At 41.2% G+C, this 23,460-nt stretch overlaps 1 protein-coding gene and 1 long non-coding RNA gene across 3 annotated transcripts in view; one reads left to right on the top strand and one right to left on the bottom strand.

The window, feature by feature from the left end:
• LOC128104312 (uncharacterized) overlaps positions 1–14,981 on the bottom strand; it is a 30,728-nt gene extending 15,747 nt beyond the window's left edge. The window contains exon 1 of the long non-coding RNA XR_008215950.1: positions 14,870–14,981. This is a non-coding gene — a long non-coding RNA (uncharacterized LOC128104312). The remainder of the gene's footprint in view (positions 1–14,869) is intronic.
• The window catches only part of Amph (amphiphysin), a 212,972-nt gene continuing 204,402 nt past the window's right edge, over positions 14,891–23,460 (top strand). The window contains exon 1 of one of the 2 annotated variants that reach the window (XM_052729190.1): positions 14,891–15,071. In XM_052729190.1, coding sequence (XP_052585150.1) covers positions 15,003–15,071 — 69 coding nt within the window. In that variant the 5' untranslated portion in view covers positions 14,891–15,002. The remainder of the gene's footprint in view (positions 15,072–23,460) is intronic. The other variant, XM_052729191.1, reaches the window with a different exon arrangement.

The raw sequence follows: 23,460 nt of genomic DNA, 5'->3' as shown, positions 1-23,460 counted from the left end.
ATGTTACCATCTCTTATCTACAGGTCATATCATGAACAAATAAGGATGCTTTGATGTCTTCCTTCCCTATTTATTGCTTTTTTCTGGTTTCTACTGTTTTGCTGCTCTAGTTAAAACTTCTAGAACTAGATTGAATAAGACAAGGTTCCCTTGGAACAACACCTTGTCTTGTTCCAAATTTTAGGGAAAATGCTTTGAGTTTTCTTGTACTTAGTGTACTGTTGGCTATATGCTCGCTATCTGTACATTTATTATGTTGATAAATGTTCCTTAGGGTATCTGTCTCTTTAAGACTTTTATCATGAAAGGATGTTGCATTTTATCAAGATATTTTTCTGCACTTATTGAGATGATCATGTCTTTGAGTAAATTTATGGGATATATTACACTTACTCATTTTCATATGTTGAATTATTTCTACATCTGTGGAATCAGGACAATATGATTATTCTAAATGATCTTGATATGTTTCTGTGTTTGTAAGATTTTGTTGAGAATATTTACACATATGTTTACTAGGGAGATTGCTCTACGGTTTTTGTTTTTGTGTTTCTAGTTTTAGCATTGGAGTAATCTTAGCTTCCTCAACTGTTTTGATACTATTATTTCTTTTCCTGTCTCCTAGGATAGTTTGAGAAGCATTGGTGTTACTTCTGTGAATGTTTGTTTACATTCACTAGTGATTCCATTTGGGTCTGAATGTTTCTTGATAGGAAAATTTTTTTTCTATTACTGTTTCCAGTTCACTTCTTGATACTGATCTGCTTAAATTACTTATTTCATCTAGCTTTGGTATTTCATATAAACCTAAAATATATCATTTCATCCATTTATTTTAGATTTTCTAATTTAGTTGAGTTAATATTTTACGGCAGTCTTAGAATTTCACGATTTCATTGGTGTCTGTTATAATGGATCCACTTTCATCTCCAACTTTATTAATTTGAGTCTTTTTTGGCTTCTATCTTTAGTTTGGCTATGGATTTAATGATTTTATTTATTTTTTCAAAACAACCAACGTGGTATAGTTTCATTCAATACTGTGTTTTTTGTTTGTTTCTATTCAATTAACTTCTGCCATGATCTTATTATTTCTTTTTGTCTCCTGATTTGGGGAATGATTTGTTCTTATATACCAAATCTTTAAGGTATATCACTAAGTTATTTTACTTGTTACTTCTCTGATATATTGTGGAATGTTTTTCATTCTCTCTCAATCATGATATATATTTTTGATGGATATAGTAGTTGAAATTGACAGTTTTGGTCCTTCAGAAATTGACATACATCATCCAAGCCCTCTTGCACTAAGTTTCTGCTAAGTAGTAAGCTGGTATTTTATTTGGCTTGTTGATAATATTGGTGTTTCTCTCTTGCAGCTATCAATCCACCAAACCAGGTGGACGAGCTCTAGCCAGGTCCATACCCAGATTCCTGGGAAATGGCCCAGAGTCAAGTATGGTAAGGGCTTAAGAAGGAAAATCCATAATTCATTGCATTTCCCATCAGGTCCAATCAGGGACAAGCATACCTCCTGACATATTTCCTGCCTACATATCTCCCACCCACATGTGATCAAGCACATCAGTGCAGATGGGTCAAGCAAACTTGTTTAGGGGAGTGAGAACATGTGACTTGTTACCTCCCATAAACAATAGCCTCCAGCATTTCAGGAACTATCTGAGCTTGGGCAAGGGGCTAGGAGATCAGAGGCATTTTTGTTTCATGGATCTTTAAGGCATAATAATTACAACTTAAAATGTAACTTTGGCTCTCACACAGTGTCTGGGTCTGGGTCTGGGTCTGGCTCTGGCTGCATCCAGCTCAGGACCTGAATCTTGCTCAGGCTCTGGCTCTGAATCTGATGGTGGTGGGTGCTACTTTGGCTTCAGATCAGGCCCTACTTTGGACTTGGGCTCTGGCATCGACAAGTGGCTCTGCAAGTGGGTGCCTACCTTTGCAATGAGTTCCTGGCACTTCTCAGCTGAAAAAGCATTTGTATCTGTAGCATTCCGCAGCCTACTGGGTCTTTACTTGGGTACGTGCCGTGTGAACTGTGGTAGAGACAATCAGTGCGGGTTTGTAGGTAGGGTACCTGAAGTGATTCTGGCTCTGCCAGGTGCTGCCATTATCTCTGATCTCATGGTTGTGTCTTAAGGGCATGTGAAGCTGTGGTGGCCAGGGCAGGATAGACAAGCAGCTTTGATCTTATGGAGGTATTTTGAGGGAATTCCGAGTGGTGAGAACAGGAGGCAAGTGGGTGTGAGGTCTCTGATCTCACAGAGCTCTTCTGAGGGCACCCTTTTGGAGTTTTAATTGAGTTATTTTGTTTTTGAGTTGTAAGAATTTTCTATGCATTACATTATTATTCTTTTATCATACATAATTCTTTTCTTTTACAATAAGCAAATACATCTCAGATTCAGTTTCCTTTAACTATGCTGATAAAATTCTTTGCTGCACCAAGCATTTCAAATTTAATAAAACTCTAATTACTTTTCTTTGCAGAACCGAGCACCACGAAGCTCTCCACTTATGTTTTTTTTCGAAGTGCTTAACAGTTTCAGGTCTTATGTATTAATAATCTCTAATCCACTTTTATTTAACTTTTATGTGTCTCACAGGGTAAGAGCCCAACCTATTTCACTTCCATGTGACTATCTAGTTTTCCCAGCACTATTTGTCCTTTTAATGTTGAATAGCCTTGGCTTTTTTTGTTGAAGATCAATTGATCATATTGTTGAGTGTTTATTTTGGGGCTCTTTATTCTGTTCCATTGCTTTATATATATGTCTTTATTCCAGAACTCCAAGTAAGGTTTGAAAGCACTTCTTTGATTTCAGTCTAAAATAAAAGTGCAGCCCAATCCAGAGCTCTTCTTGGTAGGCTTTTGGGTTGCAGTAATATAAATATTCTGAACCTATTTTGTGGGTATTGTGGAACTGAGAAAAGGAGTGATGTTAGTGAGATTGTTCCACTCATGAATAACAGCTGACAGGACATTTAAGTGTTGAATAGGAAGGCCAGCAAGAAATTGAATGGATTTGAACTAGAAATCTCAGTACAAATTTACTACTTAACACACACATACACATATATTCCATCTACTTGAGGGCCTCTAGGCAATGGCATTCAACAGTAATAAACAGACCTAGAGCTATAAACCTATCATGTTCTTTGATAATAACGTCAGAAGAAATCAGGAACCTATGAAGGATTCCAGGACACAGGTAGGGGAAAGGCAAGATGAGGCTGGAGTACGTTGTTCTTTTAGAACAAAAAGGAAAAACTCAAAAGAAAAAGTGAGGATATATATTTTTAAAATTTAAAAAACATTCTCACTGGTGATATGGGGAATAATTTGAGCATCAAGGTAAACAAAAATTGATAGGTTAAAAAATAAGAATCCAAGACTCTGTGTGGACAATAAGGAGATAATACGCTAAATAAATAAGAAGGGAAAACATTTCCTATAGTAGGATACTGACTATTAACATCACAGCATTAAGAGATTAGAAAATCACCCTTATGGTGAAAACCAGGTGTCATCAAAACATTTTACTTGCTTGATTGGAGTATGGAGTGTTAGACAAGAAATATATTTAGAAAGTATATTTCTAAAGATTTCTTATAAATGGGTAATCCTACATAGTAGAGAAGTTTTGGGGGCACACTCCCTAATAACCCTCATAGGGCAGGAACAAAGAAATGGTCCATGTTCAGATGTAAAAAACCTGGATGCTCAGAGTATGATCAAGTCAGGATTAAGGTACCTTCAGACACATCTTGGTGTGGGTAGAAAGCATCAAAATATGGCATGAGGAAGAGACAGCAGATAGTATTTTGGAGATAACTGTAAAGCACATGCCTCCTACTTGCTATGAGCACTACATCTTAGCTGTATAGAGAAGGGGGCAGACTTCCAATGAGGACTCTGCACTAGTCAGCATCCTCCTCCTCTTGTCCTCACCCTGAGCACTGAACGTCTCTGCCATACATAGTTACCTGATGTGGACCTCATAGCCACCATTGCTGCTTGACAAAGGTCCACCGTTTTGACTTTGTGGATCACAATTCTCCAGAACCCTTTTACTTCGATTTTTAATGATTCTCACTGTTTTGCCTTTCCCTTGGAAAATGTTGTGAGGACTTTGAAGGATGAAAATGTAGAAAATGGCAGTCTTTTAAAACAAAATAATTCTTTGGAAAAAAAAATCCCCACCACCATGGAACCATATAGCATGATAACTCTGCCTACTCCCACACAAGTTAACACCAAGCTGCTAGAAAATTTAGGTGAGTAACATATGCTTGATAAATAAGGCATATTTGATAACCAAGATTTATAAATCCCTAAGGTCTACTCAGGTTCACAGTAGTATTTGTCTAGTTTCATCTTTGCTCATTTTTAAGCTTTAGCTATTTGGATAAACTAAGCCATTCAAGAAACTGCAATATTCTATAATGGAATGTCTGCTCCCCACAAAATGTCCTTTTCTCAAAGTCAGGCATTTAGACAAAAGTCCACATTCCCTCAGGAGCTTGAAGAAAGTTCCTGCTTGCTAAAAAGGGAGTCATTATCTCTGGCAAGAGGAACTTGTGGCCCTTCCATTAACAAAGGACTGGTGCCTATTAACTTGTCAAGGTCAATGTAAGCTTCCTCAACCCCCCATCTCAAGCCACATCCCAACTCAGTTGCCCCTTTCTCCCATTTAATTCTATGTGCAACTATAGAATATAGGAGTATAAAAGATGTATTCTTTTTCCAATAAATGTGAAGGCAGCCATCCCGATTCACCCTCAGATCGTGTCAGGTAGGCCCCCTCCTCTGACTCCACACATCCTCTTTGGGACCTGAATCCCCCCAGAGCTGGTCTCTGGCAGTTACCCGAACTTTGTGAATACTCAACAGAGGGCCAGGTGCTTCTGGATTCCATTGTTACATGTGGGCAGTGCTAAGCAAGGCTGCCTTTGGCACACCAGCCTACCTCCTTCACTCACTCTGCCTGATAAATACTCTGCCTTTCCTTTCACTGACTCACTGCTCTCTCATCAGCGTGTCCTGAAAGTCCACCTCAGACTCTTCCAGAGAACCTACCTGGCAACTGGCTCTCTCCAGAGCTACTGTTTTTTTCCATTTAGTTAAGGACAATAAGGTCAAATGACACACTTCAAAAAAATACACTGTTTCAAAAGAAAGCAACAGAGGAACATAGATTCTCCTCTCTACTGGTGATCTTATTCTAGAAATCCGGTAACAGTTTTTTGGACTGAGGGTAAATTTTCAGATCTGCTGTTTTGAGGAAAATACTTGGATGATGTATAGGTTTTTTGAGGCTGCCATATCAAAATACCACATACTGGGTGGGTTTAAAAATAAAAGTTGGTTCTCCCACAGTTCTGTAGGTTAGACATGCAACATTGACTTGTCAGCGAGGCTAGTGACACTCAGCCTCTGTGGTGACTGACAATCCATAGAGTTCTTCAGGAAGCAGTCGACTCCAGCCCTGTCTTCTGCCCTTATGCCACCTTTTCCACTCTGCTTATCTCCTCAGTGTGTGCCTGTCTACATAGCTTTTCTTATATGGGCACCAGTCACATTGGTTGGAGGATCACCTTCCTCTACCATGAACTCATTTAAATTTATATCTTACTTATGTGTGTAAGGATTGTATTTTCAAATAATTGTGCCTGCCCAAGTGTCATGAGACTTAATTTTTCCTATTTAGGAAACATGAATCTATTTACAACAGATTCTGTCTTAGATAGACCCCTGAAGGCTCTGGAAGGCTGAACTTAAAGGCTAGGCCATCAACAAAAATGAACAGCATCAACAGGATAGATTCCTCTCTTCCCCACCCAATTCCATTGACTGCCATGGTGCTAACACCAAGCCACAACAGGTCCTGGGGCTTCAAGAGAAGGGAATGAGGTATGAATATGTGGGAGAAGCTGGTACATAATGTGGCCTCTGGAACAGGAAGCAGCATTCCAAAAGGAAAGAAAGCATGTCTTTCTGATGGCAAAGGACAAGAAAACAGTGATTATATCTGAGTCAGCAGTAACATGGCCTCATCAGCTTGAGCTGAAGGGAGAGCTCAGAATGAGGGACACTGTGTGTGGGATCCCGTGATGAAAGAAAAGCTTCTGCTATGCTACTAGCCACAGCTCCAAGAGCTCCATAGGTGGCTTTGGAAGGGTCCTGGTGTTGGAAAAGGGGGTGGATGGCAGAAGTGAGCAGGTTAGGGGGCAATCATGAAGTCAAAGATGGGTACATGTTTGACTATATTTCTCCAAAGATACAGACATGGGTAAGTTTAATAAAAAATAGTTTCCCAAATCAAAGTCTTTGGCAAAATGGATAGAACCTGATTTATAAAGTTTTGACTTAATGAGTGAGTTTTAACTTAATGATGGTGTAAAATACACATTAAGTAGGAACTGTAGTTCGGATTTGGAATTTGGATCTTTTCCCAGACTAATGATACATGGTATGAGTCTCTCTGGAGATATGGGTATTGGCAATGAGTTGACTTCCATTCAGTCCCTTTAAGGGGAAAGAACCAACCCTCTACAGTTACTGTGGCACTAACCTGTGGTGTTTGGTAGGTTAGCTGTATGAAATGCATCCTGACTTGTGATATATTTAACTTTGAGTTTATTAGTATGTAACTCCAGTCTAAGTTGAGGAGCATCTGTGTATGGAAAAGTAAATATTTTAAAGATGTTTAAATAGATCACTGTTAAAAAGCTAAGATTTGCTCAAGCTGGAAAATGATTCCTGATAAAATAGTCAGCTATCAAAACATGTAATAAGGGGCTCTCAGTAGCACAAATGTGCTGATTCCCACATTGTACATGGGATTTTTATAGCTTTTTTTTTTTTGTGGATAGAAAGTAGCATAAAATACTTACAAGAGTTCATCTTCCTTCAGAAAGAGTTGGGTTCCTTAGAATTTTGATCTCATTTTACTCCCTGACCTCTCATTTGGCTTATAAGATATTAAGTGATATTCAAGTAATTTGTCTGAGGTAGAGGAGTTTTTTGCATCTGCTTTGCATTAACGCATCAAGCACAGTAACAAAGTATATTAAAGTTATCAGGCAGTTTAACAAAGTGTTTCCTTTTGTGGCCAATGGCTATCTGTAAAATGCAAATCTTGGCTCTTGCTTAGCACTTGTCGTTCATAAGTGATGAATTATCAATGTAGCTAAGAAGTGATTTTGAGACTTAGTAAAATTAGAAAAAGAAAAGTTTAGTGTTGCAGGCAAAATTTAGTTTGAATATTACTTGGGACTAAATTATAGATAGTTGGCTTAATTTGAAGAATAATATGAGTCTATGTTTGATCACTTACATCTGGAATGTGCAGAATAATCAATATAAATATTTTTCAGGACATTTTAAATTTCCTTCCATTTTCATTTAATATTTGTGACAGAAAATTAGATTTCATTTAATCTTTCAAACAAAGAAGCTAGTATAAGAGATCAGCATAACTTGAATGAGATCAAAATTCCCATTGTGCTTGTCTGGAGGACTAGATAGACTATCATTTTAGCTACCTGTAAAGGGACACGAGGAACTCAGTAATTAGAAGTAACTAATCAAGTCACAATTATATACAGCATTATAACACCTATGTGTATTGCCAAACAGCCAGTTACATGTAAAGCATATCTAGGTATTTCTTTCCCTAAAGGTCTTGGTTGAACTGATGAAACATAAAAACAGGAGCAGACAAATGTTCAAGCCATTAAAACATACATGAAATGAGATATGGTAACTGTAATTCTGGGCCTATTTCAGCCATTATAAAACCTATCATAATCTACAGTTTGAGTCATTGACCAATTTAGAAGGGAGAAACATAAATCGAAGATAAAGATTGGTAGTGGAATTTTGTCTTCTATGGAGTTGAAGTTGTTAGGTCTTTTGCAAACTTTGTATAAACATTAAAAATGTTTATATTCTCAAATTACAAGATAGTTTGATATTAAGATAACTATACATGTAGGTTTACTTCAGAAACTGGAAAGAGTTGTGGTTAACTTTTCATAAACACTTAAATATAATGGATTGGGTGGGTAACAGTTTTCCTTGACTGATTGAGATGGAAAATGGTTAGCCAATATGAGAAGTATTAAGTAGTTTGGAAATTGTGGGCATGCCCAGTGAAAATGAAGAGAGTATACATAAAAGCACAATCTTATCACTTGAATACTGGATGAAACCACCAAAACCCTTTTGTGCCATTGCCTTCCATCTGCTGTGGGAGTTCTCTGTGGCTCTGAGGAAGACACTGGGGGCATCTGTGGTGGGTAAAAGTGTGGCCTCATGGCTGGTTCTGGGCATCCAACATCCTCTACAAGATGCCCCTGTCATTAAAATACGTAAGTCTTAAGATTATGAAAGAAAAGGTACCACTACAAATCATAAAATTCTCGAAGACATGGTAGTTGACCTATCTGCTCTTCTATGTTCCAATAGTATTATGGGAATATCTACCACGCTGTACCTTAATACATATTTTGAAAGTGCTTTTGCCTGCATTATAGTCTTTGGTAAAATAGATTCACCTACCTGTTAACCTCTATGCACCTCTTGTATGCCAGGTTTAAAGTTTATATTGTTTTGTCTATTTTACAGAAATTGACTTTTATTTGTTGTACTGAAGTCCTTTAACTTTTGAGACCAAGTAATATTTTCATGCACAGTATCTTATCTGTCAGATCTGTACCTGCAAGCCTATTGCCTGTCAGAGCCCAACTGGGCTTATGACCTAGGAAACAGCCTCCCTTCTCCCCCCATAGCCTCCAGAGTGATCTATAGTTTTTCTCAGTTGTCTGAGCTAGAAAACTGGTACCTGTAAAGCAGAGAATAGGCATGAAGGCCGGAACTTGTCTCACGCTTAAAAATCAGCTGTGTAAGAAAATTTATCCCAAGCCGGGCGGTGGTGGCGCACGCCTTTAATCCCAGCACTCGGGAGGCAGAGCCAGGCGGATCTCTGTGAGTTCGAGGCCAGCCTGGACTACCAAGTGAGTCCCAGGAAAGGCGCAAAGCTACACAGAGAAACCCTGTCTCGAAAAACCAAAAAAAAAAAAAAAAAAAAAAAAAAAAAAAAGAAAATTTATCCCAGCGAGTGGCAGAGATGGACTCACACAAGTCATTCCTGAGTAGTTTGCCCTGGGCTGGGGGTAGGGGGAGGCAAAGGCTGTGCTTGGTGCCTCTGGGACCTAGCGGCAGAGATGGACTCACATATGCTGCCCAGGGTAGTTTGCCATGGGCAGGCAGGAAGAAACTAAGGGGGAAAGGGTCAGGTGCCATCTTGGTGAACAAATGTATAGAGGGGTATGGAAGGGAGAGAGAGAGGCAGACCTGTGTCCTGTGGAGAGAGCCAGATCTGTAGAGGTAAAGGTGGTGAGAAACAGGCTGATATGGGAGGCCGGCTTGCCATCTGGGTCCATGGTGATGTCCCGGTCCCAGGCTGCTGCCAAGGTCCATGTCTGTGGTCCTGCTGTGGCCGTGGTCTGTGTTGATGTCCATGGCTCCTGTTACTACCAAAGGCCCTCAAGATGCCTGGGGTTTGGGCCACCACATGCGGCCACACTGCAGGAGCCATCCCAATATGAGTGGCCGGGCTGCCACCTAGGGCCATGGAGCTAGTTGTCTGGGCTTGAGCTGTGGCTGAGGGCCATGTCTGGGTCGGTGGCCCTACCACAGCCAAGGTCTGTGGCTCCTGTTGCCATTGGGGGCTGTGTGACTGCTTGGGGTCTCTTCTGCCACCTGGGACCATATTGGACTCTTGGGACCATGATACTGCTGTGCCTATGCCAATCTGAGGGGCATATGCTGCCACCCAGGTCCGTGGTTACATCTGTGCCCAAGCTGCTGCTGAGGGCCATGTCTGGTGTAGATGTAACCAACCGTCTTATTAAATAAGAAACATAGAACCAATGCAAAGAAGAAAGCCAAGAGGTCAGAGCTAAAAGCTAAAACCTTACCTTTCCTCTCCAAACCAGAGCTACTTTCTGTGTTAAAGTATTTATATAGAGTTTCTGTTCTGCCTTCTTATTGGTTGTAAACCCAACCACATGACCACCTTGTCATGGCCTGTCTGTAAAGACCTCCAGGTTTTCTATGGTTGGTATTGAGATTAAAGGCATGTGTATCCAATACTGGCTGTATCCCTGAACACACAGAGACTTACCTAGTTCTGCCTACCAAGTGCTGGGATTACAAGCATATGCCACCACTGTCCTGCTTTCCTATGGCTTGCTAATAGCTCTGACCCCGGGCAACTTTATTTATTAACATACAAATAACATTTTAATACAAATAAAATATCACCATAGTCTGGGTCCATGGTTCTGCCACAACTGGGGTCTACGTTGATGTTCATTGTCCATGTTACTACAGGGTCCTATGTGAACCATGTGTTGAAGTTCAAGGGCCTCGCTGACCTGGCCTTGCCCCTCACAGGCCTGGGGAAATCCAACCCCCTTCACTGGAGAGCTACCTCTCTCCCTCATAGACCCCGGGATAACAGACCCCAATGACCCCAGCAAGGAAAATCTGGCCCTGCCCCTAATAGGAGAGTTCCCACACACTTGGGAAAGATGGCCCCATCCCTTACCATAGGTGTAGAAGAGCTGGCTCCACCTCTCACTTGAGAGAAATGGTCCCAGAGCTCAGTATGACCAACTCAGCATCCACCCAGGTACACATCCAGGGTTTTAAGGTGGCACATCCTAACATCTACCCCATCTATGACCTGCTGGAGTGTGTGAAGGGACTGGTCCTGCAGAGCCATCACTGCATGGTCTACATGACTTGGGGCAACAAAAGGATGTCCAGGGAGTTTCTGTGGGGATCCAGTGTTAATGGTATACCAAAAGTCAGAGATCCTGAACCTGACCAACAGCATATTACACTATGAACGTTTGCAAGGAAATCTGTTTGGAAAAAAGTGTGTTCTGTGTGGTACAGAGTGGCTCCCAATGCCACTAGGACCAATAAGGAGGCAATGGAGAGGGAAAGGCTGAGGAGCGAAGTGGTATTTTGTTGGTTTGTTTGTTTTGTTTGTTTTTAATTGAAATTGATACCCTTATTTGTATTTATCTATTTTTTAAATTATTTTTCTCCTTTTTTACTTTTATCTTATTTTTACTATTTCTTTGTTAGGTTTTTTTTTTTGAGGAGACACTGTAGTGGTGAAGTGTGGATGAGGAGAGACTGGGAGATGGGTGGGATTGGGGTGCATGATGTGAAATTCCCAAGGAATCAATAAAAAAATAAAATATTAGATTAAAATATCTAAAAAAAAGAAAAAAGAAACTATACCCCTTTTCTAAAAAAAATCTCAATAATGGCTAAACTACAATCTACTATCTAAATTTATAAGAAACAAAATCAAAGGTGTAAAATGAAACATTAGGAACAGTATTAAAATATAGGACTTATCCCAAGGACACATGGCATCCTGTACAATATCTATTCACAGGACACACAGCTGAAAAAGGGACTACATTACCTTTTCAGCCATATAGATGTGAGGTCAGAAGTACAGAGGAGAAAAAGAAGGGGGGAGAGAGAGAGAGACAGAGACAGAGAGGCAAAGACAGAATAAGAGGAAAGGAGAGGGAAAAATAGATATTTGGGAAAAACAGCAGCAACAATGCCTGAAATCCAACAAAAAATGGAGACATCTTCATGGAGTCAGGCTCATGCTGTTAGTGCTATACTCAAGAGGAAAGAATTACCAGGCTTGCTTCTTAGATTTCCAATAGAGGAGTCTAACTACTGTACTTTCCCTACAAGCTCCCATTTCAAAGTCTGTGACACAAATAGTTTCACATCAAAAAGAGCTGGTGCACCCTCCCCAGTCACACTACAACATTGCATAGACAGAGCTGTCAGGGGTCTCAGAACCAAGGGAGAGCCAATGACATGCCCACATTCCTTATTTTACACTCTGCTTCTGAGGACCCAATCATCATGCAGAGGAACCACAAAGCCCCCAATGGACCAGATGTGATGCTTAAATGTAAATGCAACTATAGAAGAAAAAGGCCAGAGAGACAGGAGAAAGTCCCAGAGGTGAGCTCTCAAAAGCATCAACGCTATCTGTCTTCCCAACTTGGAGTCAAGTGCCGCCATTGCAAATTGCCCTGGCCAAGGCACTGATTCCGTGCCACTAATGGCTTGAGCATCTGCAGTTGTAATGTCTTTTGGGAGAGTGACTACTGAAAGGGCAAGAAATATATCAAAACTCTGGTCCCACTGACAGGTACCTCCTGAAGCAATATCATTCCAGAATTGTTCTGCCACAGACAGGAACATCAAACCAACAGGGAGTGACAGAAGGGCAGGATCAGATGTAAAGGTTTTTAATGAGAAACTGGGAAACAATTCTGGAATCTCAGGCTCAGGGTTCTGAAAGAGTGTCTCTGTTTCCTGCCACCATGCCTGACATCATAGATCCAGTCTAGTGGGATTTTCAACAACTTTTTACAAAACACCTGTTAAGTACCATCTAAAGTGCTTGGTCAGCATTCTAGACTGCCTAGAATGAGCCCTATGGCAACTTGCAAATAGGTACCCATTTACCTCTCAACTGGTAAATCATGATAAGTTTGCACCTAACAACTGTTTGACATGCCTAGCATGCCTTTCAGATGGAATTACCGAGAACTGACAAGACTTCTGCTACAGAACTAGAATTGGGCACCCAAATAGTAAGAAATGATAATCACTTGCAATTTTATTTCAGGAGATGTAAGCTGAGTTCCAAAATTATGGTTGAGAGACAACTGCAAGAGATACAAAGGGTGGTTCTGTTGCAGACTGACAGCTTGGGGAAAAGTCAATCTCCCAATTAGAATGCCTCTCCCATGTTTATAAGGGGAGAACATTGGTGTCTACCAGAGGGCATTGAAGCTTACTCATTATCAGAGCAGAGGGGGGCCAGGCATTGTTTCTGTAAGACTGACCATGAACTAACAAACTCCAGTACATTTCTGATCTACTCTGCCATTCTTAAGCTTGCATTCTCACAGTCAAAAGCTCAGGGCAGAGCTGAGGTTCTGAATCCCTTTTCCTTCGCCAGAGAAAAGTTGGTTGGATAATTGGGATATCTGTGTTTTCCTTCGCCAATGTACTCAAAACCCCTCCCTTCCCATGTGGTCCCTCCATAGTCATTGTTTGTTTTTATTTAATTTTAATATCCGGGTAGTTGAGTTTCATATTTGGCCATAGAGGGTTCTGCAGAGTGTAGAGAACTCTGTCTACCTTTTCAAAGCTGAGTCCTTCAACTGGCACACTGGCCTTACACCACATCTTATGCATTAAAGCAGCAATAGCATCATTCCAAAATCAAGAGACTGGAGCTATGGCCCACAGAAGAGTAACATTAGGGATTGGTTTGAGGGAGGGGACACCTACAGCTCCAGAGGAGGAGCAGGATACTCATGTGTTTTGGTCAACCTCTGACTTGCGATGGTTGGATGCCACCTGCCTTTCTCTACTCAAACTCTAAATGAAGCCTGAAAATGAATAGTTTGTCCTTCGTCAGAGCCTTCTGGAGCTCTCTTTTTGCCTAGCTGTTGCCAGGCTCACCGAGGACCACATCTTCCTGTAAAGAATGTCAAAAAGGACCATCTTTAATCCCACCACTCAGGAGGCAGAGGAAGGCAGATCTCTGTGAGTTTGAATCCAGCGTGGTCTACAAAGCAAGTTCCAGGACAGCCAGTGTAATGAGCATAGTGAAAAATGTCTTTTGACATGTAAAAACAGCTTAGTCACGAACCCCACTGTACCCAAGGCACCTGATAACCAGAACCCTGTGACATCACTCACTCAATATAACCAGATACAGGCCTAGAACCCCATGATACCCACAACCCCATGATGCCCACTGAACAATGTGTAAGCAATGACCAAGAGCATTGCTCTGCTCTGCACGTCCGGAGAGACATCACCTTGATTTGCCCTGGAGAGTCCCCGCCCTGGGATCCTGACACTCGAATCAGAGACTTCTGTTAGAGACTGGACCTGACCTTCAGCTAAGATATGGTGTATAGGTGATCAGGTGTATTGGGGAGATAGGCTCAGGACAGTAGTTAGGAATTTAGAGTGTGAACCTTGAGTGATGATCATCAGCATAATAAAATATAACTTTTGGTATACCAACTACACATATCTACCTTCTTGCTCGAGGCAGTTGTCTTAGTTGGCATGATTTCGGAGAGACCTTGATTCAAAAACAAGCAAAACTGTCAGAAGGTTTTTAAGGAGGCCTCAGTTGACCTGGAGACCCCAAAGTCCTGTCTGCCCTTCTCACTGCACTATTTCTTGGGAAAACTTTTGTGCCAGGGTGTCTGCAGTGCATGAGGAATTTGAGCGCTGACAAGGGGCAGCACCTGTGTGTAAGAGCTGACCCTTCTCTCCTGGGCTCCCCACTCCCAAGCCTTATATTCAAATTTAAGTAAATGTTACAGTGGTCCTTCTACCTCTTCTGTCTTGCAAGCTGTCCTGCAGGGACTTTCCAGTCAGCCCCCTTGCGGGACCCCCACCCTTCACGTTCTTTAATTGGGAGACAGAAGCGAGGCCTTTTGACTCTCCTTGATGCAAACCTGTTAGCGGTACCCCTCTCCCCCTACCCACCCAAGCTGTCTCCAGGCCCTGGGACTGCGGGAAGTCTTTCGTTTTTTATCACCTCTAGACCTTCTCCTCCATCACAGTGGACGCTTGACGTTTTGGCTTCCTACCTCTCTTTCACTGCACCTCACTCCTGGCTGTGTCACCCCTAGTGGCCGCGCCTCCTCTCTATCTCTTTAAGCCGGTCCCGCCGCCGCGCCCCTCCCTCACCCGTTGCCTCCTCTGCTCCTCACGCCTCTGCTGCTCCTCCTCCCGCTCCTCCTCCTCCTCTTCCTAGGCTCCTCCGCGTCGCTGCCGGCCCGCTGCGCGCTCTGCTCTTCCAGCTCCGCGGACCGCAGCAGCCATGGCCGACATCAAGACCGGCATCTTCGCCAAGAACGTGCAGAAGCGGCTCAACCGCGCGCAGGAAAAGGTCAGCAGAGGGCGGCGGGCTGCGGGGCAGGTGGCGCGGGGCGGTGCTGGCGCCGATGGCGGTGCTGGCCTCCAGCAGGCTGCGCGCTGCAGGGCCGCGGGTCCAGGTGCGGCGAGCTGCGGAGCCCGGGCGGGAGTAGGGTGGAGGAGTCCCTGTCTCTGCGCCCGGTGATTGCAGCTGGGCAGCATCCATTCAGGCAGCGTGGGCACGGCCGGCAGTGGGTACGCCAGCGACCTGCAGACTCCCCCCAGGCAGGGAGTGCGCCAGACCACTGGAACCCGCTCAGGGTGACCACTATCCTGGGCACGCCTCCGGGGACTAGGGGTGGCAAGTGCAGCTGCTCTCTGGCTGCACCCCGAGAGGACTGCATCCCCTGGCTCCTCCATCTCTCCGCGCCCGCACCTCCCGAGCTCAGGCTCTCCCGCACGCAGTTCAGGCGTCCGTGGCTGCAGATGCGAGAGGGAGATTGTCGCATCCCGTCTTCCTGGGTGGGGGTGTTGTGGCTATTTGAGTGAGGTCGAAACGAACGACTTAAGCAGAGAAGATATCCAGATGTGCATGGACCAATGGGACGGATAATAAACAACCAACACCTTCGTACAGTGCTCAACTGGAGTTTCAGAGAAATGCACACTTTCCCCCTATGAATCCGTGTCCTTTTTGAAGCCAATGCCCTCTGGAAGGTCAAAAATAAATAACCCCAACCTCAGAGTTCTGCTTTGCACATTCTCTGCACAAAATACTTGTTTCTCTGCTTAAGGAGAAGCAAAACAAAACCCACTCCTATCAGAGGGGCTGGGATCTCAGTTGTTTTGCAAGCTCCGGAGTAAATTAGCCATTGTAAATTATGGCTTTTCCCAAGGGATGTGCACAAACTCAACCCAGATCCATAGCAAATCCAGCTCTGGGCAGTGGGCGGGGGGGGGGGGGGGCGTATTTTACAGGCACCTGGGCTCCCCAGCTTCCCTGATTGCTATATCTGACCCCTTTGAGGTCTTCACTTGTCCTGAGCAAAAGGCATTTTATATTGGATCTTGAACGTAGTATTTGAGCATGAACCTGGGCTGGTGATCCTGGGGTCAATCGAACTGCATTTGCTTCACATGACATTAATTTCTGTTCCTGGGATGAGGGTGTCTGGTGTTTCCTGTCTTTCTGGAAATCAGATTTTCCATGTTTCTGACTTTGACAACACTTACCCAAGTTCAAGCTGCCCCCAGTTAGAGCAACCCCCAGAGCTCAGTCGGGGAGCACTGAACTCTGTGGGTCCCCAGGCTCAGTGGTTGCTTATAGTCCCTCCTTCTCCCCCCACATCCCCGCACACATGCACCCTCCCGGTGCTATACAGAGGATTGTATTGCTTTTAATATCTACTGAAGCTCACCCTGAACTCCAGGATCCTCCTGCCACTCCCTCAGAAGCTGAATTAGCCAGACAACTTGTCCCCTTCCATCCCCTCAGTGCTTGTCCAGAAAATAGTCAGATGTCAGATGTATGCCATCCTCGAGATTTGGACGAGACATTGTCGTCATTTTTCCCCATTTCATTTCGCCCACTTGTAGTCACCCCTCCCCCTAAAATAATCACTTGAATCTTTCTCTGAGGCCTTTCACTGAGTCGGCTTTCCATCTGTTAAGTAATTTTGTGATATGGTCTGCCTTTTCACATATTAATCTAGGTCACCAGCTGTTAATATGTTCCAAATGAATGAAGGAGATTGCAATCTTTTATGACAGAGCATCCTAACCAGTATGAACTGTTGAAAACGCATTTCTTCATGTTTAAGGCTAAATGCATGTTATGCTGGCAGTTGTCAATGGGATCCACTCTTCTTTAGCTGGGAGTTCAAGGGTCCTTTCACGGGGCTTCAGTTCTCTTATTTTCTTCCCTGGGACCATTGCTTATGCACTGTACCTGCTGTCCTAGTGCAGGGAATTCAGACACCAAGAGGCTGAGAGGAGGGTTCTGTCCTGCCTTTGAACCTGGGCAGCACTGGAGTGTGGTTGGCACAAGGGGCTGCAGCCACCCAGCAAAGCCTAGTTGGCAACTGTGCTGGATGAAATTTCCCGGTTGGTCCCCTCTTTTCTGCTTCCTTGGTCTCTTCCTTCCCAGTGCAGGACTCTCCATTTCACCAACTGGCTAACACACATGTTCATCAGCCCCTTTGCTCCTGGCTTGGATAAAGCAGATTGTGTTAAAGAAGGTTGATTTTCTTCTCAGCTCGGCTTCTAGTGGCTTGAGCACAATTTGGCTGCAAGTGCCTGACTGAAATTACCCTTAGAGGTGACTTACAGCTTTCTACAAATTTAAAAAAATACGGTATTTTTCTTACTGAAAGTCAGTCAAAGTTCACTGAAGGAAGAATTAAATAGACATGTAAGCAGAAATTAAACCCAACAGGTTAGGAATCTCAGTTCTGCCCTCTAGAGATTTTACTATCTTCGTTTCTCAGCCTTGTGGCTAAGATGAAGTGCAGAGATTTTACTATCATCTGATGCGTAGTCTACTAGACTTTCCACATACAGGTGCCGACGTTTATACAACTGAACAGGCTTACACTGGACAGCTGGCTAACCTATTTGTTTCATTTAAGAATGTGAAATGCCTTCTATCCATGTTCATAGTTTACAACAGCACATAAAATGACTGAATATAATTTTGGAGCATACAGATGAATGAATTCTGCTTTTGGATATTCATTTCTCAATGTTTCTTTACATAAATGCAAGCCAGTAATACTAGGAAGAATATTTACCCACAATTTTAATTATGACCTTAAGTCAATTTCTAAAAATAATTATGCATATTTTTATTATGGCTGAATTGCTTCCTGACTATTTATACCTTTTTTTTTCCTTTCCAGCAGTCGATCGGACACTAGCCAACTCTAAGTAATAAATTTAGCTGTATCATGGGGAAAAGTAGTTTATTATTAATATCATTTGTTTATTCTTTGAAAACGGAGCTGTTACATACCCATTTATTTTCAATTTATGAAACTTCCTGTTTTCACTCCTTAACTACAGTGTCTCCATTTTGTTATATGTAGGGGTAACAATGCTACTAATTTTAAGGCTTTTCTATTTACTTTTTAAAAGTTATTTTTATGATAATGACAGTCTTTGTGTTTATGTTAAGATGCATATATTTATCAGTTGGGTCGCATGGCTTTTCTTTTGGGTGGATAAGTCAGGATTCTGTCAACTATTAGAAAACTCAAACCAGCTTAAAGAAAAGAGGAATTTAATAACTCACAATACAACTAGATAATAACTTTATTTGAATCTTGCACATAGATATTTAAATGATTTTACCATATTAACATGTAAGTATTAAGCTATATGCCTATGCATTCTTGTACATACATAAATGCATGTATATGTATATGTGCATTATACATATTAAATTATTTAATTAACTCAGGGACCTTTACTACTCCAATTTTGTAGATGACAAAAAGGTTGATGACACAATTAACTCATTGCAAATCTGAATTGCACCTGAGCAGTCCAGTGCTTGCCCATTGTGCTCCATGGTATTGCCTGTTTCGATTAGGACCAGACAAACTTGAGGCCTCCATGGAATCAGGGCTCAAGTGTCGTTCTACTTACTTCTCTTGGTGGCTCCGGAAAAGCACATGCTTTTTCTTCAGAATTTCCATACAATTTTTTTTTTTTTTTTGGCGGGGGGGAGTAGTACTCATTGGCCTCAATGGATCTTGTATCTATCTCTAAAAGAGAAAACTTCCTATTAACTTAAAGACCAATATCATAGTCGGATTGAGCCCGAGTCACACACCATTGCTAAAATAACTGGGGATTGAGAGGCCCCTTGAACTATGTGGACTCACAGTGGAAGAAGGAAGAAGTTTAGAGCAGAAGGTGCTAGGCTATCAGAATAAAAGCTGTCACTGAAGGATCCCTAAGGGGCCTTTTCCTTCTCAGGGTTATGTAAATAACCACATATTTAATCACTAACCGTTTAATATTTATAATTCTCATCACATTAATGTATCTATTGCTTTAGCAAAATAAATATTAGTAAGAAGTACTTAGCTGTGTCTGTCCTGTCCCCCTCAACCTCTAGCTTTGCTTCATAGAGGCAATTCATACTAATCACAAGATTTCCTAAAATTATGTTTCTACAGCTCAATATGGGCTTAACCACCCAAGTATTTGATAGTGATAGATAAGGACTCAAGTCATTTGCATTCATCTCCTTACTTCCCCTTCCCCATCACATGCTATAACAAAAACAGTAACAAATTCAGCTGGTGAGTATCTGCGTATGGCTATCTGCACGGTGCCTCCAGATCAAGTGGTTTACTGAGTGGTTTATGTCATTCTAGACACTGATCTGTCCTCTTGTTTTTCTAGTTCTTTGTCTTTTTGTGTTCAAGCTTTCTAATTCCCTCGGTGTTGATTCTGTTAAGAGAGCCTATTCCTCAGTTGCCAATTATTTATTGGCAATTTTGTTTATTTCCTTTAGGGACTTGTTTCTTGAAGTCTGTTACTTGTCTTTTCTTTGTACGGCTTATATTTTTCTTGTTTTATGAAATCTCTTTGTATATAAATGTATTAACCTGTTGTCATATTTTGTGATTATTTTCTCCCCTACATATGCCCACCATGCCAAGCAGTAAATATATCACTCTAAAGGAGACTTAAGCACCACGCTTGTTCTATTTTTGTTAAATTACCCTAAGGATTTATTTTGCTGATTGTTTCCTTTGCTCGTCTATGAAGGTATCATTCAACCTATAATAATTCTTATGTGTCCCTTCCATGATGGAAACTTTGTAATTATTGGATTGAACTGTGTGGACTTTCCATTTTATAAGTCAGTCAGACTTTGACAAGCTCAGGTGGATCTTCCCAATGTCAACTGAATGAAAGGAGAAGAAAAGGAATGTTGTCTCCTGGCACATGCCTAGGAATGTGGCATGTGAGCTTTCTGGGAATTCTTCCTTTGCTGGTGGTGACATTTAGGTTTATTATTAGACATAAGAATAGTTTTTATGTGCATGTGTGCACATGTATGTGTGTACTTGTTTGCCTAGAATATTCTTTCTGTGCATCTAAGAGTCTTGTCTGAAGGAGAATAGCTAGTATGGCTGTGGTTATGTTTAGGGCACTAAAAAGACTCAGTTTCTGAGACATATCATGATTTCTCTTTTAAAATTTCCCCAAGGCTTTGTTCTTGCCTACTTCATGTGTTGCAGTTTTTTACCTCCTTCTGAGAATTGACTGTCCACCAAAAAGCATGTATTGGAAAATTAATCCTTAGATAAGAGAATTGTGAGGAGGAGTCTGGGGAGGAGCTTAGGTCAAGAAAGACACAAGTCTCAGGGATGGATGAACGATGATCTACTAGGGCTTGTGGCTGCTGAGTGATCTCTTGTTCTTTCTTGAACATCAACCTTCTGCTGTAGGATTATAGAGGATGAAGGCTTTGGTCATATGCTGGCTCCTCTGCCTAGACATCTTAAAATCTGGAACTGTGTTAGATAAATCTCTGTGCAATTATAAATTATATACTTTCAGGTATTCTATTACAGATTCATAAACCAGACCAGGACATCCTCTCTTAAGGCAATTTCCCCCACTCTGATAGAATTCAAAGTTATGAAAATGAAAAATAATATTTAAAAGGATATCCTTGTTTGAGTAAGGTGTCTTTTGATTTTTTTCACACAAAGTCATATGCCCATACATCTTTCTTTTTCCTGAATAAGTAGAGTTGAGAATTAAGACTACAGGAAGTTAGGTTTAAACAATAGTGAATGAGACCATTATGCTTTGCAACATGACCAATTTTGGGAGCTGTTTATGTTTATATGCAAAGCAAGCATCTATATGGCTGTATATATACATGTCATTGAGTTTTACATAAAATAATATTTTAAAGTACCTTGAAAAGGAAAGGCTAGGTATGGGAACATATATTTTTAAAATTTATGTATTTTTTCTCACTTCTTAAAGTGGAAATTTCTATGTAATTATTCAAATGCAATTTTGAAATTTCTAGACATTTATAATAGGAACCATTTGAGTAGAAAGAACTTTGAGGAAAGTAGGTGGGCTGAAAGGTTTCTGTTCAGGGAATGAAGTTATAAAACTTCCTATGGCATAAGTACAGTTTTCTCAACATTCTTAATAATGTTTAACATCACAGGATAAAAATGCAGGCATCACAGGGTTCAAGAAATCCACTTGTAAAAGAGTATAATGGCTGTACATATTAACATATACACCTATATGGTACCATGCAGAATTAAAGTGCTAATAATCGCCACTTATGAGCCCGTCATTGGTGGGCTGCCTTTCAACAGGAAAATGCTGACCCTGCATTCTTATTGATTCACAGTCTAAATTTAAGTATTCTCTTTAACTGGAGCTGTACTTCCTGAACACATTTGAGAAACATCTCTGATTTGGAAAGCTGTGTGAAGTCATGAATAAGCTCTTAGTTTTGAAATAATTGTTACTCCATAAGCATCTATCTGTTTTGTTTACCTCAACATTACTTCAAACACATGTATAAAATTCAGAAACCCAACATTTTAGTCATTTTTATCTTATTCTGATACAATTATTTAGTTGAGAGCCTATTTAATGAGTGGAGAAGCTTGAATATAAGAGAATGAGATGTATTAATAAACATATATGTGTTTTTCCTATCTTAAAGTGTCTTTAATTTAATGAAATGCTCATCGCCCTTGAATAAATGAATCTTGTGATGGTATCTAACTCCTTTCCAGTACAGGATGCTATGTTTATGCAATCAATCAATCAGGCAAAACCCTTTACTCAAGTTGGAGGGATTTGTTAAAAATCTAATATTTGAAAGGCACTTGTTAGAAACAGATACATCTTATCATCATCATAATTATTATTATTAAATTAAATGTTTGTGGTAATTGCATTAAGACTTCAGATGAATTTTTGTATTTTAATAAATAAAGAAAATATAAGTTACGGTATAGATATTAATTTTTATACATAATAAATAATAATCACTATGTGAATATAATTTTTGTATGCATTGAGAAATGAAAATCTTATGTCACTTGCCTTATTGTGACAATTATTTTGTGTGTGGTTTGCATCTGGACCTGGACTTTCTGCAGGTTATGCCTGTACTTGAAACAAAGCAGTCAGCAAATTGTCCTCATACACACAGAACAGCAGGAGTTGAAAAAATGCTAAATCTTTGGACATATAAGAAAGTCCATAATTATTTATGAAAAATCTTATAAAAATTTCTGCAAGGGAAAACAGTTTGGTGTATAGGGAACTAACCTAGAGGGAGAGTGTTGGGAATCATTGTATGAAGAAGGTTGATATTAAGCTAAGATCTTTAGGATAGACTGAAGGCTTTGGGCATATAGAGTGTGAGTAGGGAGGAGGTAAACATAGGATTCAGCATATATGCCATGCCTATCTTAGGGGTTTCTGTTACTGTAAAGAGACACCATGACCACAGCAACTCTTATAAAGGAAAAGCATTTGGTTGAGGTGGTAGTTTACAGTTTCAGAGGTTTAGTCCATAATCATCATGCTGGGGAGCATGGTGGCATGCAGGCAGACATGATACTAGAGAAGGAGCTGAATGTCCTACATCTTATCTCACAGGCAACAGGAAGTGGTCTAAGACACTGGGAATGGCTTGAGCATATATGAGACCTCAAAGCCCACCCACACAGTGATCCACTTCCTCCAACAAGGCCATACCTACTCCAACAAAGCCACACCTCTTAATGGTGCCACTTTGTGGCTATTTTTTTTCAAACCACCACAGTGCCTCTTGCTCTTTGCCTATATCCATTGAGCATAAATAAGAACTATAATATAGAGTATAGAATCAAATGTAAATATTGGCCTCGTATGCTGTGGGATGTTCTGTATGTCAAATGTGTTGCTGATTAGTCAATAATTAAAACACTGATTGGCCATTGGCTAGGCAGGAAGTGTAGGCAGGACAAGGAGGAGAATAAAGCTGGGAAATGGAAGGCTGAGGCAGAGAGACACTGCCAGCCGCCACGATGAGAAAACAGCATGTGAAGATGCCGGTAAGCCACGAGCCATGTGGCAAGGTATAGATTTATGGAAATGGATTAATTTAAGCTGTAAGAACAGTTAGCAAGAAGCCTGCCACGGCCATACAGTTTGAAACCAATATAAGTCTCTGTGTTTACTTGGTCGGGTTTGAGAGGCTGTGGGACTGGCAGGTGAGAGAGATTTGTCCTGACTGTGGGCCAGGCAGGAAAACTCCACCTACAAATGGCGTCCAACGTGGTGGCAAGAGTTTCCACCTAAAAACTGAGAAAAAAAGATTCTAAAACGGAGCTAAAAACAGCTTCCTAATTGTCTCTCTCAAATGATCGGCA

Source organism: Peromyscus californicus, unplaced genomic scaffold, assembly GCF_007827085.1.
Source record: "Peromyscus californicus insignis strain IS unplaced genomic scaffold, ASM782708v3 Scaffold_8__1_contigs__length_139910024, whole genome shotgun sequence".
Classification (NCBI taxonomy): Eukaryota; Metazoa; Chordata; class Mammalia; order Rodentia; family Cricetidae; genus Peromyscus; species Peromyscus californicus.
Note: the sequence above shows the minus strand (reverse complement) of the source record. Positions and strands in the feature narration are given on the sequence as shown.